This window comes from Mercenaria mercenaria, chromosome 1, assembly GCF_021730395.1.
Source record: "Mercenaria mercenaria strain notata chromosome 1, MADL_Memer_1, whole genome shotgun sequence".
NCBI lineage: Eukaryota > Metazoa > Mollusca > Bivalvia > Venerida > Veneridae > Mercenaria > Mercenaria mercenaria.
Genome location: NC_069361.1, coordinates 115648160 through 115674404, shown reverse-complemented (window position 1 = coordinate 115674404; position 26245 = coordinate 115648160). Strand labels below are relative to the sequence as shown.

The 26245-nt window shown below is 35.5% G+C and overlaps 1 protein-coding gene and 1 long non-coding RNA gene across 20 annotated transcripts in view; both read right to left on the bottom strand.

Moving 5' to 3' along the window:
• LOC123526188 (uncharacterized) overlaps positions 1-26245 on the bottom strand; it is a 102934-nt gene that overhangs the window by 51457 nt on the left and 25232 nt on the right. For 8 of the 18 annotated variants that reach the window (XR_008366732.1, XR_008366728.1, XR_008366735.1 and 5 more), the window contains 2 exons: positions 23035-23154; positions 11002-13614 (listed from right to left, as the gene is read on the bottom strand). This is a non-coding gene — a long non-coding RNA (uncharacterized LOC123526188). The remainder of the gene's footprint in view (positions 1-11001; positions 13615-23034; positions 23155-26245) is intronic. The other 10 variants (XR_008366742.1, XR_008366740.1, XR_008366741.1 and 7 more) reach the window with 10 other exon arrangements.
• LOC128547881 (uncharacterized) lies at positions 18812-22584 on the bottom strand. Of its 2 annotated transcripts, none has more exons than XM_053521469.1 (2): positions 22072-22584; positions 18812-20523 (listed from the first exon to the last, which is right to left on the bottom strand). In XM_053521469.1, the coding sequence occupies exon 2, from the start codon at positions 20516-20518 to the stop codon at positions 19484-19486; it is 1035 nt and encodes a 344-aa protein (XP_053377444.1). In that variant the 5' UTR covers positions 20519-20523; positions 22072-22584; the 3' UTR covers positions 18812-19483. The 2 variants fall into 2 exon arrangements, with proteins under 2 accessions (XP_053377444.1, XP_053377449.1); XM_053521474.1 differs by lacking the exon at positions 22072-22584 and adding an exon at positions 20932-21122.

The window sequence follows — 26245 nt, the reverse complement described above, 5'->3', positions numbered from 1 at the left end:
TAATGGCTGTTAAGCTGGAAATATTTCAAGTATTATGAAGCTCCACTGGTGGGTTACTTATCTCAGTGTGTTATATCAGAATTGTGTATTGTAGCAGTTGTTCAAAGTGTGATGTGACACTTTGTTAAAACAATTAATCTTCAGACAATTGCTTTCTTTGTTTTCAATTTTGTTCTTTCTGAAACTGACAGCAGCATTGGACCAACTGAAACAAGTGACTTAAGAACTGCTGATCAGCAATACAGAAAACAGGAAATTACACAAAAAAAGACAGCCATAGTAGCCCTCAGTCACTCACCTGACATCATATACTATATGATCTTGAATAAATGAATGACATTTTGATCCATGTCTGGTTACAAAATTCAAATATGTTTAATATAAAAACATAACAAGAGGACCATGATGGTCCTGAATCGCTCACCTCTTCCCACATGACCCAGTTTTGAGTATGACGTCGTTTTTTCTATTATTTGACATAGTGACCTAGTTTTTGAGCTCATGTGACCCAGTTTTGAACTTGACCTAGATATTATCAAGATAAAAAATTCTGACCAATTTTCAAGAAGATCCATTGAAAAATATGGTCTCTAGAGAGGTCACAAGGTTTTTCTATTATTTGACCTATTGACCTAGTTTTCGAAGGTACATGACCCTGTTTAGAATTTTACCTAGATATCATAAAGGTAAACATTCTCACTAATTTTCATGAAGATCCATTGAAAAATATGGCCTCTAGAGAGGTCACAAGGTTTTTCTATTTTTATACCTACTGGCCTAGTTTTTGACCACACGTGACCCAGTTTCGAAACTGACCTAGATATCATCAAGGTGAATATTCAGATCAATTTTCATGAAAATCCATTGAAAAATATGGCCTCTAGAGAGGTCAAAAGATTTTAATAATTTTAGACCTACTTACCTAGTTTTTGACCGCAGTTGACCCAGTTTCAAACTTGACCTATGTAATATCAAGATGAACATTCAGACCAACTTTCATACAGATCCCATGAAAAGTATGGCCTCTAGAGAGGTCACAAGGTTTTTTTATTATTTGACCTACTGACCTAGTTTTTTAAGGCAATGACCCAGTTTCAAACCTGACCTAGATATCATCAAGGTGAACATTCTGACCAATTTTTATGGAGATCAATTCACAAGTATGGCCTCTAGAGAGGTCACAAGGTTTTTCTATTTTTAGACCTACTGACCTAGTTTTTGACCGTACATGACCCTGTTTCGAACTTGACCTAGATATCATCAAGATGAACATTCAGACCAACTTTCATACAGATTCCATGAAAAATATGGCCTTTAGAGAGGTCACAAGGTTTTTCTATTATTTGACCTATTGACCTAGTTTTTGATGGCACGTGACCCACTTTCAAAATTGACCTAGATATCATCAAGATGAACATTCAGACCAACTTTCATACAGATCCCATGAAAAATATGGCCTCTAGAGAGGTCACAAGGTGTTTCTATTATTTGACCTACTGACCTAGTTTTTGATGGCACATGACCCACTTTCGAACTTGACCTAGATATCATCAAGGTGAACATTCTCACTAATTTTCATGAAGATCTCATGAAATATATGGCCTCTAGAGAGGTCACAAGGTTTTTCTATTTTTAGACCTACTGACCTAGTTTTTGACCGCACGTGACCCAGTTTCAAACTTGACCTAGATATCAAGATGAACATCCAGACCAACTTTCATACAGATCCCATGAAAAATGTGGCCTCTAGAGAGGTCACAAGGTTTTTCTATTATTTAACCTACTGACCTAGTTTTTGAAGGCATGTGACCCAGTTTCGAACTTGACCTAGATATCATCAAGGTGAACGTTCTGACCAATTTTCATGAAGATCTTGTGAAATATATGGTCTCTAGAGAGGTCACAAGGTTTTTCTATTTTTAGACCTACTGACCTAGTTTTTGACCGCACGTGACCCAGTTTCAAACTTGACCTAGATATCATCAAGATGAACATTCTGACCAATTTTCATGAAGATCTTGTGAAATATATGGCCTCCAGAGAGGTCACAAGGTTTTTCTTTTTTTAGACCTACTGACCTAGTTTTTGACGGCACGTGACCCAGTTTCAAACTTGACCTAGATATCATCAAGATGAATATTCTGACCAATTTTTATAAAGATCCCATGAAAAATGTGACCTCTAGAGTGGTCACAAGCAAAAAGTTTACGGACGCACGCACGGATGCACGGACGACAGACACCGCACGATCACAAAAGCTCACCTTGTCACTTTGTGATAGGTGAGCTAAAAACAGGTTCAAGTACCCCTATTTGAACAAACCTGAAGGAAGACCATACAAAAATGCTACTGATCCAAGTTTATTGAAGCTCCCCCAAGCAGTTCAAGGAATAGTCATATACAGTCATTTCTATTTTTAGCTCTAGTGTCCCCTTTAAGGGGCTAAGTGTCGCTTTTTGAAGAAATTAAATAGAAGACTTAATTATAAGAATACTACAGCCCAAGTATCATGAGAAGAAGTTGATTAGAATTATTTCTATCTATAGCTCTAATTTCCATATAAAGGGCAAAGTGCCCACATTTGTACAAGATAAAGAGAGGACCTTTTAATGTTGCTATGTGGAGTTTGATGAGGACATATCAGGTGGTTCACAAGAAGAAGTTGTCTAAATGTATTTCTATTTTTTGAACTTTCATCCCCCAAAAGGAACAAAGCATCACAATTTGATCAAATTTGAAAGAGAATCTAATTATGATGCTACAGACTAAGTTTGATCAAAATACACAGCAGGTTCTTGAGGAAGAACACATTTAAATATTTTGCTTTTTTTTTGAGCTCCAACAGACCCTCAAAGGAGTCAAGTGTCCGGATTGAAACATATTTGAGAGAGGATACTACCATGATGGTACAGAAGTAGTTTGATGAAAATTCATTCAGCACTTCTTCTAATGTTTTTTTTATTTTCAACTCTGGTTGCACCTAAAAGGGACACAAAGCTCCCAATGGAATAAATGCAAGAGAAAACCTTATAATGATCCACCAAGCAGTTCATAAAAAGAATTTGTTCAATATTTTTTCTTTTGTTTTTTTAGCTCTGGCAGCTCATTCAAGGCGCCAAGTGCCCCCAACCTTTTCCTGTCTGAATGAATTTGAGAAAGGACCTTACAATGATGCTACAGGCCAACACTGATGAAGATCTTTATACAATTAATGAGACGAAGTGTTTAAATGTTTTTTTTTCTATAATTAGCTCTGTTAGCCCTATAAAGGGACAAACTGCTCATATTAGAACAGATCTGAGAGAAGATGTTACAATGACAATACAGAGAGAATCTTATAATGATCTATCGGACCAGGTTGATGAATATCTATCAAGCAGTTCATGAGAATAAGTCCTTCAAAGTTTTTCTTGTATTTTTAGCCCTAGCAGTCCCTCAAGATTTCAGCAGATGTGATGATCTTTCAAACAATTCATCATGCCCTCTCACTATGACTGCCATAGTAAAATGAAGTATTATTCAATTCTTTTCTATTCTACCTCAGTATGGAACAGTTCAAAGACAATTTTTAAGTCTGAGTCAAATTAAGGGCCATAACTCCAGTAACAAGAGCTGTCCGTAAGACAGCACACTCGACTTTTCTCAGTGCTTGACTCAGACTTAGAGCTTTGCCAGTAAAAGGGGCATAAATATGTCAAAATTCTAATCAGAGTTAAGCAGATTGTTTCTTATTGTGTAGTCTTTGATAGTAATTAACTATTTTAAGTTTCAAGCCGCTGGCTTTGATAGTAACAGAGATATTGGACATTATATAAAACTTTAACCAAAAAATTCTAAGTTAAAAATGGGCATAAATCTGTCAGAATTCAAACCAAAGTTATGGGGATTTTTCTCCTGGTGCAGACTTTGATAGTAAATAACTATTTCAAGTTTCAAGTCAAAAGCTTTGATAGTAACAGAGATATTTGACTTTATCAAAATCTTTAACCAAAAATTTCTAAGTTAAAAAGGGGCATAAATCTTTCAAAATTCAAACAGAGTTATGGGGATTGTTTCTTCTGATGAAGACTGTGATAGTAAATAACCATTTCAAGTTTTAAGTCAAAATCTGTGACAGTAACAGAGATATTTGACTTTATCAAAAACTTTAACCAAAAAATTCTAAGTTAAAAATGGGCATAAATCTGTCAAAATTCAATTTAACGAAAATAAATGATCTGAAGGAATCTAGCACGGGTCACCCGAGGAATATTCAAATCAGACCAGGACTTTCCCAATTAGCCATATTAAGAAAACTTGCACTGCCCCCTGACAGTCATGTTGTTTTTTGACACATCAACATGGCTTGGAGGAATTCTGAAGATCGAGTGTTGCCCATGAACCATTTATCCCAAATTATATAGAGATCTGGGTATTGGTATGGAGAGAAGATTCCAAAATTTTACGTACAGCCTTGAAGAGAAACTAGCCCCACTTCCTGGCAGTCATGAATTTTAACGAAACACAAGAGCATCGTCTTGTGGGTGCAGACGCTCATCTAATTTTTTTGCCTCTGTATAAAATGATTTTCTAAGTCCAAAAGGGGCCATAATTCTTGCAGAAAGCAATGTAGAGTTACAATACTTGCTGTGCAGAGTCAGTTTTTAATGGTGAATAACTGCTCCAAGTTTTAAAGCAAGAGCTTTGATGGTAAAGGAGAAAAGTTGACTAAAACACAAAACTTTACTAAGTAATCTGATTTTCTAATTCTAAAAGGGGCCATAATTCTTGCATAAAGCAAGATGGAGTTATGTTTCCTGCTGTAAAGAGTCAGCTTTTGATTGTGAATAAGTGTTGCAAGTTTCAAAGCAATAACTTTGATAGTTTAGGAGAAAAGCTGACCCAAACATAAAACTTAACCAAGAAATCTGATATTTTTAAGTCCGAAAGGGGCCATAATTCTTGCAAAAAGCATGATGAAGTCATGTTTCTTGCTGTACAGAGTCAAATACTGACGGTGAACAAGTGTTGCAAGTTTCAAAGCAATAGCTTTGATAGTTTAGCAGAAAAGCTGACCTAAACATAAAACTTAACCAGGCAACGCCGACACCAATGCCGACGCCGATCAAGTGATGACAATGACTCACCTTTTTTTCCCCAAAAAAAATCAGATGAGCTAAAAATGACTTGAAGGAATTTGGTAGAGGCCACCCAAAAAGCAGTTCCTTCAAATTATTTTCAAATCCAGTCAGATTTCAGATGTCACAATGAGAAAACTAGCTCTGCCCTCATGGTTTTTAATGAAACAAGAGGGTCATGATGACCCTGTATGCTCACCTGAGTAATATGAGCTACATGTTTCAAATGTCAAACTGATGCTAAAATATTAAGAAAGTAGGTCAGTAGGTCACATTCACGGTCACTGAAAGTCAGTTTTAAGACTGGTGTGCAAAACTGTATGTCATCGAAATTTCAAGGCTGTATCTTAAACAAGAGGACCATAATGGTCCTGAATCGCTCACCTCTTCCCACATGACCCAGTTTTGAGTATGACGTCGTTTTTTCTATTATTTGACATAGTGACCTAGTTTTCAGCTCATGTGACCCAGTTTTGAACTTGACCTAGATATTATCAAGATAAAAATTCTGACCAATTTTCATGAAGATCCACTGAAAAATATGGTCTCTAGAGAGGTCACAAGGTTTTTCTATTATTTGACCTATTGACCTAGTTTTCGAAGGTACGTGACCCTGTTTTGACCTTTATCTAGATATCATCAAGGTGAACATTCTCACTATTTTCATGAAGATCTCATGAAAAACATGGCCTCCAGAGAGGTCACAATGTTTTTCTATCTTTATACCTACTGGCCTAGTTTTTGACCGCACATGACCCAGTTTCGAAACTGACCTAGATATCATCAAGGTGAACATTCAGATCAATTTTCATGAAGATCCATTGAAAAATATGGCCTCTAGAGAGGTCAAAAGATTTTAATATTTTTAGACCTACTGACCTAGTTTTTGACCGCAGTTGACCCAGTTTCAAACTTGACCTAGATATCATCAAGATGAACATTCAGACCAACTTTCATACAGATCCCATGAATAGTATGGCCTCTAGAGAGGTCACAAGGTTTTTTTATTATTTGACCTACTGACCTAGTTTTTTAAGGCACGTGACCCAGTTTCAAACTTGATCTAGATATCATCAAGGTGAACATTCTGACCAATTTTTATGGAGATCCATTCACAAGTATGGCCTCTAGAGGGGTCACAAGGTTTTTCTATTTTTAGACCTACTGACCTAGTTTTTGACCGCACATGACCCTGTTTCGAACTTGACCTAGATATCATCAAGATGAACATTCAGACCAATTTTCATACAGATCCCATGAAAAATATGGCCTTTAGAGAGGTCACAAAGTTTTTCCATTATCTGACCTACTGACCTAGTTTTTGACGGCACGTGACCCACTTTCAAACTTGACCTAGATATCATCAAGACAAACATTCAGACCAACTTTCATACAGATCCCATGAAAAATATGGCCTCTAGAGAGGTCACAAGGTTTTTCTATTATTTGACCTACTGACCTAGTTTTTGAAGGCACGTGACCCACTTTCGAACTTGACCTAGATATCATCAAGGTGAACATTCTGACTAATTTTCATGAAGATCTCATGAAATATATGGCCTCTAGAGAGGTCACAAACTTTTTCTATTTTTAGACCTACTGATCTAGTTTTTGACCGGACGTGACCCAGTTTCAAACTTGACCTAGATATCATCAAGATGAACATTCAGACCAATTTTCATACAGATCCCATGAAAAATATGGCCTTTAGAGAGGTCACAAGGTTTTTCTATTATTTGACCTACTGACCTAGTTTTTGACGGCACGTGACCCAGTTTCGAACTTGATCTAGATATCATCATGGTGAATGTTCTGATCAATTTTCATGAAGATCCATTGAAAAATATGGCCTCTAGAGAGGTCAAAAGATTTTAATATTTTTAGACCTACTGACCTAGTTTTTGACCGCAGTTGACCCAGTTTCAAACTTGACCTAGATATCATCAAGATGAACATTCAGACCAACTTTCATACAGATCCCATGAATAGTATGGCCTCTAGAGAGGTCACAAGGTTTTTTTATTATTTGACCTACTGACCTAGTTTTTTAAGGCACGTGACCCAGTTTCAATCTTGATCTAGATATCATCAAGGTGAACATTCTGACCAATTTTTATGGAGATCCATTCACAAGTATGGCCTCTAGAGGGGTCACAAGGTTTTTCTATTTTTAGACCTACTGACCTAGTTTTTGACCGCACATGACCCTGTTTCGAACTTGACCTAGATATCATCAAGATGAACATTCAGACCAATTTTCATACAGATCCCATGAAAAATATGGCCTTTAGAGAGGTCACAAAGTTTTTCCATTATCTGACCTACTGACCTAGTTTTTGACGGCACGTGACCACTTTCAAACTTGACCTAGATATCATCAAGACAAACATTCAGACCAACTTTCATACAGATCCCATGAAAAATATGGCCTCTAGAGAGGTCACAAGGTTTTTCTATTATTTGACCTACTGACCTAGTTTTTGAAGGCACGTGACCCATTTCGAACTTGACCTAGAATCATCAAGGTGAACATTCTGACTAATTTTCATGAAGATCTCATGAAATATATGGCCTCTAGAGAGGTCACAAACTTTTTCTATTTTTAGACCTACTGACCTAGTTTTTGACCGGACGTGACCCAGTTTCAAACTTGACCTAGATATCATCAAGATGAACATTCAGACCAATTTTCATACAGATCCCATGAAAAATATGGCCTTTAGAGAGGTCACAAGGTTTTTCTATTATTTGACCTACTGACCTAGTTTTTGACGGCACGTGACCCAGTTTCGAACTTGATCTAGATATCATCATGGTGAATGTTCTGATCAATTTTCATGAAGATGCCATGAAAAATATGGCCTCTAGAGAGGTCACAAGGTTTTTCTATTTTTAGACCTACTGACCTAGTTTTTGATGGCACGTGATCCAGTTTCGAACTTGACCTAGATATCATCAAGGTGAATGTTCTGACCAGTTTTCATGAAGATCTTGTGAAATATATGGCCTCTAGAGAGGTCACAAGGTTTTTCTATTTTTAGACCTACTGACCTAGTTTTTTACGGCACGTGACCCAGTTTCAAACCTGACCTAGATATCATCAAGGTGAACATTCTGAGCAATTTTCATGAAGATCTTGTGAAATATATGGCCTCTAGAGAGGTCACAAGGTTTTTCTATTTTTAGACCTACTGATCTAGTTTTAGATGGCACGTGACCCAGTTTCGAACTTGACCTAGATATCATCAAGATGAACATTCTGACCAATTTTCATAAAGATCCCATGAAAAATGTGACCTCTAGAGTGGTCACAAGCAAAAGTTTACGGACGGACGCACGCACGGACGACGGACACCGCGCGATCACAAAAGCTCACCTTGTCACTTTGTGACAGGTGAGCTAAAAACAAGAAAGTAGGTAAGTAGGTCAAGGTCACAGTCAAATGACCCCTACTTTAGGTCATCAGGTAATTATAATTAAACAGTCTAGGAAATATGATGTGATAATTTTTGAAGTATTTTTTCCTATATAACTCATATAACAAGTGACCCCGGGCGGGGCCTCTTTTCACCCAAGGGGCATAATTTGAACAATCTTGGTAGAGGACCACTAGGCAATGCTACATACCAAATATCAAAGGCCTAGGCCTTGAACTTTCAGACAAGATGATTTTAAGTTCTTTCCTATACAAGTCTATGTAAAACTTGGGACCCTCGGGGCAGAGCCAAAGAGGGGCATAATTTGAACAATTTTGATAGAGGACCACAAGGCAATGCTACATACCAAATATCAAAGGCCTAGGTCTTGTGGTTTCAGACAAGAAGATTTTTAAATATTTTTCCTATACAAGTCAATGTAAAACTTGGAACCCCTGGGGCGGGGCCTCTTTTCAACCTAGGGGCATAATTTGAACCATCTATAAAGAGGACCATAAGATAATGTCACAAGCCAAATATCAAGGCTCTACGTCTTGTGGTTTTGGACAAGAAGATTTTCAAAATTTTCCCTATAAAAGTCTATGTAAACCACGTGACCCCCAGGGCCGGGCCATATTTGACCCTAGGGGGATAATTTGAATAATCTTGGTAGAGGACCACTAGATGATGCTTCATACTAAATATCAAAGCCCTATGACCTGTGGTTTAGTTTAAACATATTTGACCTGTGGTTTTGGACAAGAAAATTTTTTAAGTTTTTCCTTTCAGTTGCCATGGCAACCAGAGTTCTGTATGGAATTCAATTCTTTGAAAAATTTTGAAAGGGGGCCACCTAAGGATCATTCCTATGAAGTTTGGTGTAATTCTGCCCAGTGGTTTTGGAAGAAGATTTTTTTAGAAATTGTTAACGGACGGATGACGGACGACACACACTGCACGATGGACATTGAGTGGTCACAAAAGCTAACCATGAGCTAAAAAGAATTATATGAAGGAATTTAGTAAAGGGGCACTTAAGGAAAATTGCTGTGAAATTATTTTAAAATTGGGCCAGCAGTTTCGAAGAAGATTTTTAAAGTTTTACATATAGCCATATAAGGAAAACTAGCCATACCCTGTGTTGGCCAGGTCTTTAACGGAACAAAATGATCTGAAGGAATTTGGTACAGGTCAACCAAGGAACATTTTTGTTAAAGTATTTCAAAGTCGTGTCAGTGGTTTCTAGATTATAAAATTTTTCCTTTTGGTTTCTATGGCAACTAGAATTCTGCTATGATGATTAGATTTTAAGAAATCTGAAATTGGATCTCCCAAGGAACAATCCTTTGAAGTTTAGTTGAAATTGGCATAGTTGTTTAGGAGGAGATGCTCTTTAAAGAAATTTTGATTGATGGGTTGACGACAAACATCCAATGATCCTAAACCCTCACCATGAGCACTTTTTGTTCAGGTGAACTTAAAAGGCTTTCAATCAACAAAGAAAAACTAGAGCTGTCACAGAAGTGACGAATTATACCCCCACAATACGGCCTTGTCAGAGAAATAAGTCAATGTCAAAGTCGAACTTGTCCTATATTTGACAATGTTACACCTGTGTATCAAAATGATTTAAATCTGTCAACCTTGCAAAAAAAAGTTCTACTCTACTGGGTCAATGTGGCCTTGACCTTTGACCTACTGACCTCAAAATCAATAGGGGTCATCTGCTGGTCATGATCAACCATCATATTAAGTTTCATGATCCTATGACCAAGCATTCTAAAGTTATTGCCCGGAATGGTTTCACTCTACGGTTTCTGTGTCTTTGCCCTTTGACCTACTGACCTCAAAGCAATAGGGGTCATTTGCTGGTCATGACCAACCTTCCTATCAACTTTCATGATCCTAAGCTCAAGTGTTCTCAAGTTATTGTCCGGAAATGGTCTAATTGTTCCGGGTCACTGTGACCTTGACCTTTGACCTACTGACCTCAAAGTTGTACTCGACCTGTATTTAATGAAGTTACACCTGTGTATCAAAATTTATTGATCCTATGCTCAAGCATTCTCAAGTTATCATCAAGAAACCGTTTAACTGTTCTGGGTCATTGTAACCTTGTCCTTTGACCTACTGACCTCAAAGTCAAACTTGACCTGTATTTTATGATGTTACATCTGTGTCCAAAATTTATGATCCTAGGCCAAATTGTTCTCAAATTATTATCTGGAAACCATTTAACTGTTCCGGATCATTGTGACCTTGACCTTTGACCTACTGACCTCAAAGTCAAAACTGACCTGCACTTTATGATGTTACACCTGTGTATTAAAAATTATTTAAATCTGTGAGGCCTTTCATAGGTTATTGCGTTTTATTACGGAAACCATGAAAACCAACAAACTGGCCGACCGACCGACAAGCTCACTCCTATATACTCCTCAAAACTTCGTTTGTGGGGGTATAATTACCTAAAAGCTTTTGGAATCTGTCTTTATTACTGTGAAAAGTAATGCCAAGTTACTCGAGAATCCATGTAGCCATTGCCAATTTGTTGACTGGAAAGAATGGGATAGCCTGATAGACTGGTACACACATCACAGTCCTATAGACCTGAATAAATATATGGTATGGTAGCAGTTAATTGGTGATGAAAATACAATGTTGCATTTATAGAAATTACTGAAGCATCTATCTATTCTAAAATGCCAATGTAATTCATACTCAATCCAAAACTATAAAACTGATTACATTCTGAAATGTGACAATTTCTGTGAAAGCAATGGCATTTTAGTGTTGTTTTTTAAAATTTGAGTTGGCTCCCTTGAACTGTAAAATTTGTTTTATGAATGAAAGATGAGTTTGTTTGTTTTTAACTGATAGTATCTGTTCAGCTATTCTGTAACTCTAAATGCAGCTTGTAAGTGGTAAATGATTCTTAATATAAATTATCTGGTTATTTATTAAATATTTCTATGACTGCCATGAAATCCAAAATTCCACAATAGTTCCCTCATACAGCATGTTGAACAGAGACCTGCATCTCTTCAGTTCTGAATTAATAGTCTGTAACCATTCTGCTCGACTGTTGCTTCACACTACAAAAAGAGAGATTTTTCAAAATAAAAAAAAACAACACAGAAATATTAGATGCACATAATTATTTATAAGGAGCCACTGAACAATTTAATAATTACCTTAAATCTTGTACATGTACCTTAAAATTAGGGTCAAAATATTTTCTTATTATAGTTAAATTTTATGCAAAGTTTGTTAAAAGTGAATCCATGCATGTGTAAATAAAATATTTAGACTGAACAAGAAATATGACCTTAAATTTTTTTATCTTAAAATTTTACGTCACTTTAGCCTTGCTTGAAACTAATTCCTCAATTTAAAATTCCATTCACTAAGGGCTTTTAAGTGTTCTTTTTAAAAATTGAGTTACCTCTCTTCAATTGTAAAATTTGTTTTGTCTTTCAAAAAAACTTAAAATAATGGACCTATAATAGTGTACCTCCTTTTAAAGAGTATCTAATTCCTACCATAAACCTACTTTAATTTTTCAGGAGGGTGTAGGTTTAAGCCGCACTAGGACCAAACTTTTTTTCTTTTTCTTTTTTTTTTCTACTAAGTTAAACTTTTTTTCAAGATTTATTACTGATTGTACAAAAGTGGAAATTTTTCATTTGATAAGCAATTTCTTGCTGTTTAAAGTGAATCTCACTTCTGATATGGAAGGGTGCAGGGTTAGACATCTTTGAAAATACTAAGTAATATGCAGTAAAAAGTTCTTTATTTTGCTTTTACTCATTTACTCTTTAGTTTACATATTGTGGAAGAAATGTAGGTAGGCTTTACTTCTGCCACATGGTTATTTTTGAATGTAGAAAGCAAAATTTAAAACAGTCTCATAGGCCTCAGCCGTAAATTTCAGTGTTGGAGCTAAGTTCTGTCTGATTAAAACCTTTTACTTAAGGCTCCCTAAAAAAAAAATATTCTCGAAAGTTTTATAATTATATATGCATTTGTATATGCATTTTATAATTGTTTACCAATACTTCTAGTAGCTAGGTTTCTTTTATCAAAGTTATTGGTGTAATGAATTCTCTGCAATAATTATGTACAGTGGTTATGACTTTGAAATCTGTCCCTATTTGAGCTTGAGGAAATACCATAAATTATATAATTTTTTTTTTTTAAATTACACGGTAAAAGTTGCAACACAGTGCAAAACAATGTTAACTTTAAGATTGTATCAAGTTAATGTAATTTTTTAAACATTACTTAGTGTTATTTCTAGAGCTCAAAAAGGGCAGGGTGCTGTCAAAAAGGGGCATAGGGCTGCCAAAAAAGGAGCAGAGTGCTGTTTTTAACAGGAAAGTTACCATAATTGCGTTCCCAGATGTTTAAAGTAATGTATTCATAACACTTATGATTATTGCACACTTATCAAAGAATAAAGTGGTAAATGATATCTTCCAAAAACCAGTAACAGAGTTTTCAAATGGGGTTTTACATTACTTTGTACTTCTGGTCATAACATTCAAGCCTTTTTCTTAAAAATGTCACCAAGGATGTCAACTTGAAATAGTGGACGCCTTAATATATGTATACAAGCTTGATACCATGCAACATGTTACAACATAATGAAAAGGTCTGTTTCAGGTCACATTGTAAACTAATATTTAACAAAATTCATTTTACATTGATTAGGTCTTTTGTCAATATTTCATTAACAGAAAACTGCTATAAAACTCTGTACAAAAAAATATCCAAAATGAGCTATCTGGATACTGGTACACTTTCGGAATGTCATCTGAAAGTGCTTTTTTACTTTGTTTACTTGATGCAATAGGGTTAACCAGAGTTAGTTCCTTGTATTTTGATGTTACTTATCATAAAAAATACGCTGATTGTCAGCTTTTTTGAAGGAATTACGGAAAATTACAAACAATATAGGGTGTAAATAGAATTGTGAACAGACTTTGCTTTTGGTGGCAATAAACAGTTTTTTGGCAGTCCCAAAACAAGTCGTGGCGCCCTGAATAACCAAACCAGTCTGTAACTGTATTGAAGCACACCTGAAAAAGAAAACATACATTTTTGGATTCACAATGGCTGATTTCATTCAAAACATAGTCAAACAAATTTCCATTTGTCACCTTGGGTATAACTAAGGCTGGACCTCTGTTGAAAATGGCCACGAAATCTGGTGATAAAAACACACAAAATTGCCAAACTTCAAAATCCATAGGAACTTCCCTGCAAATGATAGAATCATTTAGTTTACTGCTATAGAATTCCAAGACACACCAGAATCTGAAAATATATTCAAAAGTATGTGCCATCTGTACCGTTTTTGAGCTATTTACAATCTACTGAGGCCCCTGTCAAACAAGCGTCTGTTTTCCTGACTAGCTGAAAAAAGACATAGTTTTGCATTCACCGCCTTTTCTCAGCAGGTACACGCTATACATCATTGACTTTCATCTTTCATACAGATCCCATGAAAAATATGGCCTTTAGAGAGGTCACAAGGTTTTTCTATTATTTGACCTACTGACCTAGTTTTTGAAGGCACGTGACCCACTTTCAAACTTGACCTAGATATCATCAAGGTGAACATTCTGACCAATTTTCATGAAGATCTCATGAAATATATGGCCTCTAGAGAGGTCACAAACTTTTTCTATTTTTAGACCTGCTGACCTAGTTTTTGACCGGACGTGACCCAGTTTCAAACTTGACCTAGATATCATCAAGATGAACATTCAGACCAACTTTCATACAGATCCCATGAAAAATATGGCCTTTAGAGAGGTCACAAGGTTTTTCTATTATTTGACCTACTGACCTAGTTTTTGACGGCACGTGACCCAGTTTCAAACTTGATCTAGATATCATCATGGTGAATGTTCTGATCAATTTTCATGAAGATCCCATGAAAAATATGGCTTCTAGAGAGGTCACAAGGTTTTTCTATTTTTAGACCTACTGACCTAGTTTTTGATGGCACGTGATCCATTTTCGAACTTGTCCTAGATATCATCAAGGTGAATGTTCTGACCAATTTTCATGAAGATCTTGTGAAATATATGGCCTCTAGAGAGGTCACAAGGTTTTTCTATTTTTAGACCTACTGACCTAGTTTTTTATGGCACGTAACCCAGTTTCAAACTTGACCTAGATATCATCAAGGTGAACATTCTGAGCAATTTTCATGAAGATCTTGTGAAATATATGGCCTCTAGAGAGGTCACAAGGTTTTTCTATTTTTAGACCTACTGACCTAGTTTTTGATGGCACGTGACCCAGTTTCGAACTTGACCTAGATATCATCAACATGAACATTCTGACCAATTTTCATAAAGATCCCATGAAAAATGTGACCTCTAGAGTGGTCACAAACAAAAGTTTACAGACGGACGCACGCACAGACGACGGACACCGCGCGATCACAAAAGCTCACCTTGTCACTTTGTGACAGGTGAGCTAAAAAGACATAGTTTCGCATTCACCGCCATTTCTCAGCAGGTACTCACTATACATCATTGACTGGCTGAACATTTAATTTTCAATGTCCTCTGATTCTAATGATTTACAGAAAACTTTCATTCATTATTATTTACATGACCAATAATCTACCCAATTTTCTAACTTACCTTGTACCGGGTATTTCTGATTTTCACCCTGGCCAATTCGACTGCAGGGCTAGAAACTGTTTACTGCCTCTTTTGGACAGTTTTCAGCTGTTAGTGTCGAATTGGCAGTTTCAAATTTACAAATAAGAGGCAATTTACGGATTGAAGTGCATATTTGATTTTTAGAATAATAAAAATTGCTAGAATTGAAGTTTCAGTAGCTAGAATTGAGTTCCACTTATTTAAAGAAAATTAGTGGAGTAGCCTTGATCTTGAAATTATGACGTAATGACTTGCAGATGCGAATACATGCCTCCGCTGAGCTAGCTTAAAGTGGAGTTGTCATTTTAGCAGGGGCCTCAGGAAAACTGGGACAGTGAAAACTGGTATGGATGGAACATACATTTGAGCTTATTTTCAGATTTTACAGTGTTACCCGAGTATGAAACCGTGTAGCAGTTGGGGCTATCATTTGCAGGGAATTTTCTGTAGCGATTTGAAAACTGGCAAATTTAGTTTTTTTTCGTCATCAGTTTCCTGGACCGGGAGAGCACAAAAATCAGATCTTGTAAACGGAAAACTAGATATCAGAGATGTACTGCAGATGGTTTGTAACGATAGACTTACAGTCATGTTAATATTGCAATACCTTTATTTCTGGTGTGTGGTTACAGACTTTTGTGTGAGGTTTTGAAAGTTGGGTAGGCAACTCTAGGCTAAGAACCTCTGAAAACTGTTTACTGCCTCCTTTGAAATTCATCAAATTTGTGCATTTTCCAGTTGAAATTACTGTAGGATCAGACTACATTGATATACCCCTTCTGTAAATTTGCCACCATTTTCCACTGAAAAATCATTGGAAAACACTGGAGTATTGGAACAAGCCTCTTTGAGTGGAAACTGATGGAAAACATTGAAAAAATAGAGGTTGGAAAGGCCAGTCAAAATTTTCCACCATTTTACATTAAATGCCAGTATCAGTAGTGTATTGGAACGTTTTTCACTATTTGCCATTTAAGTTTTTCACTGTTTGCCACTGTCACATATCAATGTAAAAACTGCCATTGTTTTCCATTGAATGCCACTATCAGTGGAGTATTGGAACGCATTTCACCATTTGCCACTAAAATTTTCCACTATTTGCCACCATAACTGTTGTGGCAATCAGTGTAAAATATGCCACTGTTTTTCTCTAAATGCCACTATTTGCCATGGATATTTCTCCACCATTCTCCACTAACCAGCATGGAGAATGCCACTGTTTTCCACTATTTGCCATCAAGTCAAGAGGTGTATACCATCACTGCATGTGTTTGAAACATGATATGAAAAAAATAAAGAAAGGAATATACATGTAATCATTAGAGCAGCTTATGTAATTTTTCCTTTTTAAACTGTCAGTTAATTCACATCATTTTCATGATAACATTAAAGCACTAAATTCAACATTAGACTTAAAAATTCTTGAAGTTAATAAAAAAATTGCTTAGATGAAAGAAACTTGTTTTGTTTTAGAGACATAAGTTTACTAGAACTGTTAATTAAAAAGATATTACAATAACATTCCTTACAATAAACACTGTTCAATGGGTTTTGTGCTGGAGTAAAGTACTTGTAGACATACTTACAAAAGTTTACACATCAATAGGGTTTCTCTGTGAGCACCATTCACTCTACAAAGTATAAATCACTGAAGCCAAAAATGTCTCATGCCTCATAACTTTATCTATGTGTGTTTTGGCATATGTCGGGTACTGCATATACACACCTCATACTTTATCTGAAAAGTAATTATGATAAAAGAATTTAAACCTTTTTATATTTACTATTGATTTAGTTTGTGTAGAAACTGACAAGAGATGAACCACTGAAGAATAAATGATCATTTGAAAAGATTGAGTCAGCATTTAATTTTATCAAGTTTACTCTGAAGCTTCCTGAATGTTATAAAACATGTTTAAATAGAAAATAAGTAAATAGATGTACTTACCCAGTGTCCATTTAAAAGTTATTTTAGCAACATAAACTGTTTAAATTCCAGCTGCATGTCCAACAAAGACGTTCCTGTTTACTTTTAAACTTTTGATATTCTTGAGCAGCTTTCTATTTTGCTATCTATTGTTGAAGGAATCTCCACTAGAATGTTTTAACAAATACTTAATCTACTAAAAAGAGAATATCTTTCATTGTCTATTTTTAGATATTTAAAAGGCCTTTGAAATAAAACAGGACTGTTGGGATTACTTTGTGTGTTTTGGCTCCACTACATATCTTTATTTTCATTGGTTGAGAGTTCTATTTATAACACAGCAGCATTCCAGAGTTAACCCTTTATCTCTGCCGTGTGTATACACTGTATTTGTATACAATGTACAGGTATCAAGGTCATGCTGTGAGAGAATAGCCCCTATAATAAATAGTGCCAGTAAACAAATAGATTCTCGGTAACTTGAGTAAGATACAATGATGAAACAATATTATCTATCTGTAAGTTTGGTATTTATTTCAATTGAGGATTGTTACACAGTAGAAACAGCAAATTTAAACTACATGTATGCTTAAGAGTGACTCAAACAACAGTTCACCTTCATTATAATTATAAGCAAAAATTATGATTAGGCCAAAAAGAATTTTTTTTTTTTGGGGGGGGGGGGGGGGAATTTAAGGGAGACTTTTCGGAAAATAAATGAATGCAAATTGGGGGGTTATACCTTTAGAGCATCAGTAAGTTGATTTCTAACATCACTGACCATGTTTAAAGCGTGAAAAGTGCAGTTTTGCAACTTTTTGTCAAAAAGTTGAAGAAATAAGGCCATAAAAATATTTAGGGTCAGGCCAAAAATTTAGGGTAGGTCGGGATACCGGAAACAAACAATTTTTTTACGCCTTATGATTAAAATAATTATGTTTTGCAAGAGGAACTCAATATGACAAGTCTTTACTTAAATTTAATGTTTCAGCTTTATCACTACACAAATGATTTCAACACAGAAATTTCCAGTCTCAGAAGTAGAGAAAAATTCTAAGTGTTTTCCACTGGTTTACACTCATAAAAATGGCAAAGTTCAATTTTACACTGACTTCCACTACAGTTCTGTGGCATTTGGTGGAACTTGTGTTGTCATTTGGTGGTAAACAGTGGCAATGTAAGGAAAAGCCAACAGTTTCCCATCAAATGCCAGTATTGTCCATCATATTTGCCATCTGATGTCACTGAATGCCATACAATGCCATGAAAAATAATGGAAAATGATGGACATTTGTGGCATATTTACAGAAGGGACATTTATTATTATATTAAACATTGGTGTAATTTAAGGCTTGCATGAAGAAATCATACAGGGTGCTTTTCACGTGCTAGGTAATCAGCTGGCCGCTTATGGACAATTCATTAACTGGCGCCATTTTGACAGTACAAAGGATCAGTTCTATTTATTGTTTAGGAAATAGATTTCAGTTTTGAGTGCTGTGCTGGCAAATAAAACATGATTTTGAGTTCAGATGCATAGTAATCTAATCATAAGGCCGAAGGCCTGAGTGATTATTTATGACTCATCTGAATGAAAAAACGTGTTTTATTTGCCAACACAGCACTCAAAACTGAAATCTATTTTCCTATTCTAACACGTCCGAATTACACCAGAATGGGAGGCTAATCGAGAGTCCTTTTATAGGCGTAAATAGACGCATTACTTCCATTGCCGCTATAAAGCAACGCGTTCTTTTTGCTGTTCAATTTCCCCCCTGTAATTAGGACTTTGCAAAAAAGAAAAGAATACGACGTTCCGTGTCTGAATAAGAAAAAAATGTTTCATGATAAAAATGATTAGTTTAACAAAAATATTGTAGCGTGTAAATTGTATTATGCTAGGATAAAAAATAATAATAAAATACCTGGAACCATTAGGCTAGTGCCGGGCTACAGTCTTGAAAGTGAAACAAGCGTGTTCAACAGTGCAACGTTAATTTTATTTGCCAAATTATTTGGATAAATCTCGACAATTTATTGATAAATTCTAAAATAAAAGATGTGTTATCTAAAATGTGAATTCATTAGATAACTTGAAAGACAACACAGGAACCTGTAAACAATTTGAATTTCAGTGTCAGACAGAGGCAGTGTCACAACAATTTTGACAAATCAACTAAACAGTAGCTGTAGTTCAATCAGTGTACACGGATTTTATTTGGAATACATGTTGATTTGTATGGAACTGTTGGTGTTGGTTACATTTCCACTAAACATGTTCAGATTAGCTCTGTTCTGGAGAACACTGACATCTACTGTGTGCTGTGAAGGTGCATGACTTCAAGTTGAATTTCCAGTGCTTGGAGGGATACTATTACTAGAAATAGTTGTTACTGTTAGGGTGACCTTTTCAGGATTAACAACTTCAACAACGCTTGAGCTTGGATACAATGCACGACTGACGGCCTGGTGCTCGTCTTCGAATGGCTTGATGTAAGAGGTAAGACTCTTTTCATTTCTGTGTCTTGTCACAGACATAAAGGCCCTGTTGCTGAAGCCTGCTGTGAACAGTTTTGTTGATATGTACGCACGTATACAATGATTCGTATAGCGTTTGCTCAAACCCGCTTCTCTTGACAGTGTAGACATGAAGTTACAAAGTGTATTTATTCCAACAGGCCTTGCAGCATACCATGTTTCATCATTTTCAGTGACTTTGATTAGAGGTCTTTGGAAAAAGTCATCAAGCTTTGCATTAAGTTTTTTACTATATTTCTCAAATGACCGAACAGGGCAGAACTCATCATTGCTTTCATACATTCTTGGGGCTTTTACATTTTCTTTGCAATCAATTCCATGATGGGTCTTGTCGGCCTCATTGTATGCCATTTGAACAAATTTACGGCCCTTTGCATCATTTTTCACAACAAAAGAAGACTTTTTTAAATTTCTAAGGCCCTCTCTTCCTCTATGGCCAAACTGGCCAATGATGTCAAACAATACCTTATTTTGCAGAGTTTCAGGTTTTGTCTCGTCAAAGACCCCGGATGCATATAGTTTTCCAATGTCATCATCCTCAATCGGTTCTTTGTGGGTGCTTAAATCCTTGCCCTCTCTTTTGAGGGATTTCACAAGACCAGTAAGAACTTGATTTGAAGCCATAAACTCCCGATCTTTCATAATGTTAATGATGCGACCTACATTTGGTGAGGTAAGATGTCTGTTTATTCCCGCCCGAATTCCTACTAGAGCTGATTTTGAGTATTCCTGACCATCTTTGGTTTGCAAGGCAGCACAAAAATTTCCCAGCACACTGTCAAGTTCATCTGTTGGCAGCCATTCAAAGTCATTATGCCCCAAGTCTGTTTCAATCATCCAGTCTGAAAAGTGAAAATTATAGTTTTATTATTTATTACATTTTAATTCTTTGTTGATAAAATTTATTACTGAGAAACAATCATATACTATATAGCACCATTTATATTTTCTTGATTTAAAAAAAAAAAAAATGTGTGAAAATGATCAAACTTTGGCCATTATAAAATAATTGATTGAGTCTCATCTGATTTTTATTTTCCAAATTGGAGCGAGCATCTAGCCAAATAAATTTGTATAAATTTATTGAAATTTAAATTTGCTTTTTAGAATACTTGGGTAATAGATTTTAGTTTTGCATGCTTTTCTTTTTTATGGCAAATACATGTATTTACATTTGCCCTATTCTTTTCAACTGAAAATTATGATGTTCATTTTGTATGAACAGCAAAATTTACATCATTGCTGCTTACTGATAACCGATCACTGTTTTGACCACGTCCACGTATAGTCAAGGAGAACATTCCTTAGATGAGGTCCCAGTTATTCCATGTGTTGAACAGAATGGCCGGGAAGCTGATTTAATGTTTAATGCCACAAAATATGTGCAGTTTATAATATCATCTTGTTTACAAATGGAAAGGAAATATAATGTAAATATAAGAAATGAAACTTTTTTTTTTTTGATGTTCATGCGAAAAGAGCGACAGAATAGGATTGGCAAATTAAATATTCTGTAGTTTGTCCTAATTAACCACTTAGGCGCTCGGCCTTCTGGGTTAGGTTACTATGCATCTGAACTCAAAACCATGTTTTATTTGCCAACACAGCACACAAAATTAAAATCTATTTCCTAAAAGATATTCTCATCATATTTTAAAATAATTAATACATCTCTAGGTTATTTCAATAACTTCAATTCGGTTGAAGAATTTATATTTGATTTTCTGGATTAATTTCAAGATTCCCAATTTCCTGAAATAAAATAATTGAAGGAAAATAGGCATAACCATACATTTTCACTTTTTCATTATAATGTGTATAAATTTGTTCTGGTTACTGTACATATAAATATTCTTAAATATTGTATTTTCCAGTTTTACAACATTTAGCTTTCCTCTCCATAGTTCAATGTTAGAATGCTTCTTACCATGTAGGAAGAGGTCTGGGTTCAAGTCCCAGTGGAGAGTATTTTAATAAAAGTTGTAGACTGGACAAAATCATAAATTTAGATATTTATTTTTTCTTTTATGAAATTAAAAATGGCTGTGCTGCATAAATAAACCTGTGAGGTTGGGTATGAGAATCAAGCATTATTTTTGCCTTATCACATAAATTTTCATTTATTTTATATACTTTACACATAAATTTACTATTTATCCATGAATGAATTACCACAGTTTCACTTTATTCAAAATAAATTATATTTCTAATATTGAAAGTGTTTTTTGAAACAATGGAAATGACATAGATAGGCTTTTTTCTGCTTACTGTAATGTTGTTTCTACTGTATACTGTATGTGTTGTTTTTTCTTTGCTTTTTTTTTTATCAGTTTAAGTCAGGCTGAATTTTGTTACAAAAAGCATTTGAAATTATTGATGCATATACAAACCTTTTAAAAGTTTTACTGCCCACTTAGTTTGATGGTTAGTTGTTTGTTCAGTTGTTTGTGCTTTAAGATTCTGCACCAGTTCAGTTGACACATCTTTAAATCTTTTTTTGGTGGCTCCTGTGCACCAATTTCATCAAAACTAACATCTTCATCAAAAATATTGTTCATTTCATCATTAGTCATTCCTGTCAGCTGTAACAGATAGTCATTAAGTTCCTGGTAGGTATTTGTGGAATTCTCGGTTATTTCATGCAGGAATCTTGAAGTTTTTCTGTTTCGACAGAACACATTGAAGCTCACATTTCATCACTAAACCATCAAACAAATATCTAGTAACTCTCCACTCTCCCATTTAGCGTCATATCATACATATTGCCCCTACAGGAGGAAAATTGTTAGCGCTTTGGTCACTAGAATCCATTGTTGTTGTTTATAACACCGATGCAGACGATGTAACTTACTATTACTACTACTACTACTACACTGTTTACATCGCGTGATTTCATTGATAAAATGCGGTTTTAAATACAAGGGAGTATACCGTAATAGCCCAAAGTAGTTCATTTCGCAAAACGTGCTCTAATCGACTAAACAATACACGGTAAAACCCTTCTTCGTTTATATAAAGGGAAATCTTAAAAGTGTTAGAATTAATTTAAACACTTCACTGATTCTCGCCGACTGTGCGCACTCCCCGTGACTTAATTTGCTGATAAAAAAATTGGCGAGGCATGTCTACAGGATAAAGGGTGGGATTTAGCAGAAGATCCAAGACAGGAGGGCACATTTTAAGGGCAGCGTGGCGGCAGTTGAAAAGGGCAGGGTGGGGCGCCCCGCTGCATCGCTCTAGTAATAACACTATTACTATTACAGGTCCACTACCTTAATGTATGTATTCAGTTCTTCTATAACTATGCAGCTGGATTAGATGAAAATGGTTCTATATACGAATAATCTGTTTACTCATTAAATGTTTTCTATGCTGGCCATCCACTGTGTTTTCCATATACACCATGCTGAACAAAGACCTGCATATCTTATGATCTGTAACTATTCTGCTTCACTAAAACATCACAGGTTTCACTACAAAAGAAGAGACTTTTTTTTTTAAATATCAAGTAAATCCAGAAAAGTTCTCTAGACATACATTTAAAATGTTATAACACAAACCTGGGGCCACTATTTTGAAAACTTATTCGTATCGTAAGTTAAGGTATGATTTATGATAAACCTAAGGTAAGACTAAGGAAGCGTTATTCAGCTAACTTCAAACACCACTTAACGCCCTCGTAAAGGGTTCGTAACTTAAGGTATTGTTAGTTAGTTACGATATCGTAAGTCGGAGATAATCCAGTTGGTGACGTCATGTTCGACCAACTGCTTGTGTATCTGATTGCCTACAAGCTGCCTGTTGCTAAACATCATTGGAAATATGTCCATATTAAGTGAATTTTATAACACATATAAAGCCTACTAAAATGTATTTACATTTCATCAGACTTTATTCCGTAATAAAATATAAACAATTGTCTAATATTTATTCAGCGGTGACTTCAAAAATGTTAGAGTTATGCTCAACTTAAACTCTAAACTTTTGGTCACATATAGTTTCGTAAGGAATGTATGGTACTATTTTAGACTAGGGTATTTAAAAAACAAATTTCATACATAACTGTATTCAAAGAACCTTTCTACTAAATAAAAACATTTTTGCAACTGACTGACTTTACCTGAAAGTACCCGACATTTGCACAGGAGTGTTGTCAAAACAATCTACTGCACTGATAAGGCAAAGGACACTGTCGGAGTTTGCAATAAACAATGTCAAACTTTTGGTGAGAAGTAAAGTTTCACGTCTTTTTCTGCATTAGTATCCCTGGGTTCCTTACCAGTCTTAAGCTGCTCTCCACAAATGCCTGGCAACTCCCCTTTATAAGTCAGAGGTGGAGAATGAATGACCTTAGATATATTGTCTTTAGCAGATAATCACGGAGAAGAAGAACGTCTCGCCAGGTATTCGAACCTACTTTGAGATCTTGTGTGTTCTGTGTATTATGCTAGCTGAGCGGGGATATGCGCTCAGCGTTAAATTTTAAAAATCAATTTATAACATGTTTGACATTGCGGGAGTATGATAAAACCATTACATAAAAATGATAATACACTATAGTGTAATAAATCTTTCACGTCGAAGTTGTTTATAGTTTAGGAGACGTTGGTCAAATTGACTTGTTTATAATTGTTAAAGAAAGTAGAAATTTTAATGTTTCGACAGGAAAAGCTTATCTGTGATAAAAAGAACATTCATTTGTGACTTTCCACATTGATTTTATTTGACTTGTTGAATAAAATTGATAAAATGCTTGGCAGAGCCTCGCATTTTATCATTTTTATTTAACTCGTTTAATAAATTCAATATGAAAAGACATTCATATTATATCCTCTGTATATCTGTAATCTATATAGACGTTTCAGCCTGTTTTTAATCTTCAAGTTGTTACTCTTTCAGGAGGCGACTCTTATTGTGAAATATTTACTGTCAAAAATTCTGACAGAAGTGGTTCTTTGTAACTATACATATATAGTCTTGCACACTGCAATTCCTTTCATTATTGGTCAGTACAGAAAACAGTGATGGAAACATAATTCAGTCTCATGACTTATTACAGTTTACGGGCTAAATGTCTAAGATTCCAGTAATTCTATGATAGGAAATTTCAACTACATGTATATCTGTGATATAAACATTTCGTACTGCTCTAAAACTTTATAATGTTTGCGTTCTACCAACACCACTTGATGAATAGAAACCACCAGTGAATATATACAGCAGTAACTGTTGTAAAAGTTTTCATCAATTTATATGAAATACTTTTTGAACTAGACGCGTGACAAGGTGAAAGTATGCATTTTCGTCTCACAGGGGTCATTACTCTGGAAATAGGGGGCGGAGACAGACGGTAAAATAGGAGGTGGGCAATTTCATATCATGATAAAGACTCATGCAAGGTTTCATCAATTCATATGAAACACTTTTTTTTTATGTGCATTTTTGACTATTTCAGGGACCATAACTCTGGAATATGGGGCAGAACCAGACAAAAATTAGGAGGTGCGCACGTTCATATTATGATAAAGACTCATAAAAGATTTCAACTATTCATATCAAATTCTTTTTGAGCCAGGCGCGTCACAAAATTCAGACAGATAGACCCACGGACAGACGGGCAGCATGATGCAAAATACCATTTCTATAATATTATGCCCCCTCCACTCTGTTGTTGGGGCACAAAACCTGTGTGTTTTCATCTATAAAACAGATTAGAAGCATTAAACTTATCTATCTATACAAAATAAATTCATGTTCTATACGAAATAAATTCATGTTCGTTGACACAATAGGATGAAAAGACAACTTCAACAAGAGCGTCATGATGACCCTGATTCGCTCACCTGAGTAATATGAGCAACATGTTTTAAGTGATGACTTTTAGAAAAATTTTTGGAAGATTTTCCTATGTACAATGAAGTTATCCCTGGGGCGGGGCCAATTATACCCCGGGGGGGGGGGGGGGGTGTCATGATTTGAAGAAGTCTACTAGGCAATATTACATATCAAATATCTAAGATCTAGGCCTTCTGGTTTATCTTAAGCAAATTTATGAAGATTTCTCTATGTACAATCAAGTAACCCCTGGGCTGGGTCAATTTGACCCTGGGAGGTCAAGATTTGAACAAATTTTGTAGAGGTCCAATAGGCAATGCAACATGTCAAATATCTAAGCTCTAGGCCTTCTGGTTTATTTTTAATAAATTTTGAAGATTTTCTATGTACACTCAAGTTACCCCATGGGGTGGGGTCACTTTGACCCCGGGGGGGGGGGGGGTCATGATTTGAATAAATGTTGTAGAAGTCTACTAGGCAATGCTACATGTGAAGTATTTAAGATCTAGGCCTTCTGGTTTATTTTTAGAATTTTTTTAAAGATTTTCCTTAGTAAAATCAAGTGACCCCTGGGGCAGGGTCAATTTTGACCCCGGGGGAAATGATTTGAACAAATTTTGTAGAGGTCTACTAGGCAATGCTACATGTGAAATATCTAAGCTCTAGGCTTTCTGGTTTATTTTTAGAAAATTTTTGAAGATTTTCCTAAGTAAAATCAAGTGACCCCGG

Bases quoted from the DNA above. Each gene is read 5' to 3' on its own strand.
- LOC128547881 (XM_053521469.1), bottom strand. From the start codon at position 20,518: ATGATTGAAACAGACTTGGGGCATAATGACTTTGAATGGCTGCCAACA.